The sequence below is a fragment of the Thermobia domestica genome, chromosome 7 (assembly GCF_964235325.1).
Source record: "Thermobia domestica chromosome 7, izTheDome1.hap1.1, whole genome shotgun sequence".
In the NCBI taxonomy this organism is placed as follows: Eukaryota; Metazoa; Arthropoda; class Insecta; order Zygentoma; family Lepismatidae; genus Thermobia; species Thermobia domestica.
The window spans coordinates 110,285,511-110,289,715 of NC_137460.1; the positions used below are offsets into that span (position 1 = coordinate 110,285,511).

Here is a 4,205-nt window from a genome sequence, read left to right on the forward strand (position 1 = left end):
TGGTAAGCCTTAAACCCATACTTGAACCGCAATTAAAAATTTGTTTACTGCCTTTTAAATTGCTCTTGCATTTTAAAATTAGTTGTCAGCTAATCGAAATTATGTACATTAGACAAATAAGAACATAATGTGATCTTCATCTTAACCGATGCACCAATGATGGTAGGGGTTTATTATTACTAATGGTAAATTTTTATCGCCATGGTCATGAAAATTTGAACAAAAAGGTCATGAAAAGTCATGAAAAAGTCATGAATTTACTTTCTGGTATTCCAGTAGACACCCTGTTATACTTACTTGTCCTAAAAAATAGAACGCCTGGTAACGCTACATTAACAGATTTCTTCTCAGTCCGCTGTACGCGCTATAGATTAAAATCGCGTTTACGTAAAAACTTTGATTACTTTTAATCTTTTTTTTTTCTTTTTGCCCACTAAGGACCCGAAATTCCATACTAATTTATCAAATCATTCAAGCTCTTTGCTATGCACAACTTTGCAATTTTAATAATTAAGTAGATAGCAACAGTGTAGGTAGCGTAGCATCAGGCTAGGAATGAAAAACGCAGGTAGCGACATGTATTAGCATGACATCCAATCTTACAAACCGAGACTTTTATTATTAAGATAAGATAATTCTGCGTATTGGGCTTATATATTAAGAGATTTCTTTTTGTTAAACATGTCATTGTACTCTCATATTCCAAACAACACACACCAAAGAAATCCAAGAAATATTCAACTGACCTAATACATAATGAATATAAATAATATAAGTGCACACACATAATTTGTTTCTACTCTTCGCCATTTCAGTGTACAGTACATAACAGCAAATATAACTGAAATTTGAAGATTGCAGTTCTTACATCTTAAAATAAAAAAAATATATTTCTAATCAACGTTGTGAAGGTATGTGCCAAATGCAGAGCTTGAGTTGCTCATTTTTTCAACTCTCTTAATTTCTGTTCATAAACTTCCTTAGGAGCATGTTGATTAGAAGTTAACCAGCGAAGAACTTCATTACATCTCTGTAATATCTCGAGGTGCTGAAAATCTGGTTCAGAATCATTTTCAATATCTCTTTTGTTGTCTAAACAGTAATATTCCAAATTCATTCTAGCTTCAATAGCTTCTTTTGTTCTCCTATCATCAGCTCTAAATCTTTCAGCCTCATCAACCAGCCTTTCGATTTCTTCTGTGGAAAGACGCCCCTTCTCATTAACGATGGTAATTGCCTTCTGTTGGCCGGTTGATTTTACTACAGCACTTACATTCAAAATTCCATTTGCATCAATGTCAAAAGTAACATGAATTTTTTGTTGACGTCTTGGAGCTGGTGGGATGCCAGTCAGACTAAATTCGCCCAACAAATTATTATCCTTTATTAGAGGGCGTTCGCCTTCATATACTCCTACATGTACGCGTGTTTGATTATCACGTACTGTGTAATATACTTTTGATTTTCTAATAGGAATTGTTGTATTTCGCTCTATGATTACACTCATGATATCCCCATTGACATCAGTGCCTAAGGATAGCGGAGTTACATCAAGAAGTACTAGATCCTTGATTTCCTCTGACTGATCTCCGCTAAGCATTGCTGCTCGTAGAGCTGCCCCGTACGCAACTGCTTCATCAGGATTGATAGATTTATTCAGCTTTTTTCCATCAAAGAATTCCTGGAGCATAGATTGAACTTTCGGGATACGTGTGGATCCACCAACAAGAACAACTTCATCAATCTGTGATTTGTCAAGTTTGGCATCCTGTAGAGCTCTTTCAACTATTTCAAGAGTGCTCTTAAATATATCAAAGTTCAAATCTTCGAAACGAGCACGAGTGATAGAAGAAGAGAAATCAATTCCATCAAATAATGATTCTACTTCAACTGAGGCTTTAGTGCTGGTAGAAAGTAATCGTTTAGCTTTTTCGCATGCAGTGCGCAGGCGACGCAATGCACGAGGATTTTTGCTTATATCTTTACTATATTTCTTCTTTATATAATCAACGAAATGCTTCACCATCCTGTTGTCTATGTCTTCACCACCAAGGTGCGTGTTTCCAGCTGTTGAAGTGACATGAAAAACATGATCTGTAATGTTGAGAATAGAAACATCAAACGTTCCTCCTCCAAAGTCGAAAACCAGAATAGTGGTGTCACGAGTTAACTGCAACGAGAACAAAAACGCAAAAAACGTGCTGAAGTGGTACTCAGATTTATAAAAGTTCCTGTTTTAAAGTAATATAGATTAATAAATGGTGAAAAATACATGTATCTGTAGGTCCTGCTGTGTGCTGTGTAAACCGTATAAATTCTATCATATTCTTTTAAACCTCATAAATGAATGGCACCAAACACGTGAAATCAGTTCTGAGTTATACTGTAAACATGGGAAAATTGCATTGTCTTAGCAAACCTTAGAAGGATTTCCTACCTTCCTCTAATACAATTCAACCCATCGCACCATATTTGTGATGTTTATTAAAGTGCATGAACACTAACACTATTAACTCAATTTCTGATGGTCGCATAGTTCATTCAGTATTCTTGAAAATTTTGTGTACACCATATTTTTCAATATCTCATAATGTAAAAAAAAAAAAAAAAACTCGTTACGTCAGGTGCTCTGAGAGCCATAGATAGTTTAAAATTGTGGGATCACAAAATAAGGCACGCTATGAGTTGCATTGATGCGTGACATGTGATCTTATTGAAAGGTGACTTCTGTTAACATGATGTCGATGAATTCGTTGTTCTATAAATTCGTTGAATATTTGAGGAGGTTATTTTCAAAAGGGGAAATTTCAATTTCCAGCTTTTTTTTAAAAAAAAAAACGCACGGTTTGGGATTTTTTGTTTCACAATTAGTAGTCTTACAGTAGAAATAGGTGAACGAGGTGGAAATATTCCTTTTCCTCCCTACCGAAAACTTTCACGTTTGCACAAACTCTGTCGCACAATCCGACAGAGCTCGTTTCAGGGTGAATTTCGAAAAGAGAAGAAAACACTAGGAATGGAAATGTTTCCTTTTGAAAATAAGCTTTTCATATTTTGACCGTCAACCTCAATGCTTATGCCTCATCAAGAAAATAGGGCCACTATTTTTCACAGCAGACACTGCACTTAAAATACCAATCTTTTCAGAAAGACTTTGGACAATAACGTTGGAAGTCGCGGCAGCCAAGTGTCTATTGTTCTGGGTGTTGCCATACATGGTTCGTCGGAAAAGTAATGTGACAGTCCAGAAAATAAAATTTATTGATCCCATTGGTTCTTCTTGTTAAAGTTTTTCCAACTACTCTCTTTGGCTATCGACCCACCGCTGCCAGCGCGGTTTCTACACAGCGTATACCCCTCCTGGAAGTCAGCTTCCTACAACCCTCTCAGAACACCCACCGTCGCTGCTTGAATGGCCAAAACATCGTCAAAAGGGCAAACGTTCAAGCTTCTTTTGAGTTTGGGGAACAGAAACAGTCCACTGAGCCCGTGTCGGGACTGTGCTTAGCTGTGACAAAGTAGCAATCAATTCTAGCCAGTAATTACGTCACGACGAACTCGGTGTGAGTCGGCAAGCTGTCGGGATGTAGCTTCTGATATTCGAGAATCTCCGGTTCAAACCAATTGACTCTGTCTCACAGGAGTTTGACGATTTTTAGGTAGTACTCCGCGTGGACAGTCTTCTCTTGAGGCAGAAATTCTTTGTTTATCACCCTTTCTTGTCAAAGAAGACAATGAGCATTGTCTTAATCCTGGGCTTGGATATCTTTGCCTTTTTCGAGCGCGGGGACATCTCGATGTGCCACTCTGAGCTTTGGTGCTTCCCTTTACGGTCGTATTGGAACACCCATGTTTCGTCGCCTGTTATTACATTGTCTAAAATGTCCAGTTCATTATCCACTATCTCTAACATTGACGGGAAATATCAAGTCGTCTTCCGTTTTGTGTCATCCAGCACGTTTGGCACTAACTTTGCACAAATCTTACGCATGTTCAAATTTTCACTAACAATTTCGTGCATCACTGTTTTTGGTAGATTCAGTTGCTCGACTATCATTTTCACTCTCCAACGACAGTTTCAGTCTTAGAGTCCCTTCACTTAAACGAAATTTTCGTCCACATGTCTCTTCGAAGAACGTCCAGAGCGTTCGTTGTCCTCCACGTTTTCCCGCCCGATTTTATGATCCCCACACCAACGGAAAATC

The 4,205-nt window shown here is 37.7% G+C and overlaps 1 protein-coding gene across 1 annotated transcript; it reads right to left on the reverse strand.

The window, feature by feature from the left end:
* Positions 1 to 814: 814 nt before the first annotated feature.
* LOC145689282 (heat shock 70 kDa protein cognate 4-like) lies at positions 815 to 3,913 on the reverse strand. Its single transcript, XM_081763422.1, has 2 exons — positions 3,773 to 3,913; positions 815 to 2,170 (listed from the first exon to the last, which is right to left on the reverse strand). Exons 1-2 carry the CDS (start codon positions 3,911 to 3,913, stop codon positions 941 to 943), a joined length of 1,371 nt encoding a protein of 456 aa, XP_081619548.1. The 3' UTR covers positions 815 to 940.
* Positions 3,914 to 4,205: the final 292 nt, after the last annotated feature.

What these genes read in the sequence shown, in the direction of transcription:
- LOC145689282 (XM_081763422.1), bottom strand. Translation starts at nt 3,913, where the DNA reads ATGTTAGAGATAGTGGATAATGAACTGGACATTTTAGACAATGTAATA. An exon ending in TGTCCCCGCGCTCGAAAAAG is followed by an intron (nt 2,171 to 3,772) that starts GCAAAGATATCC and finishes TTCTCGTTGCAG; the next exon opens with TTAACTCGTGACACCACTAT.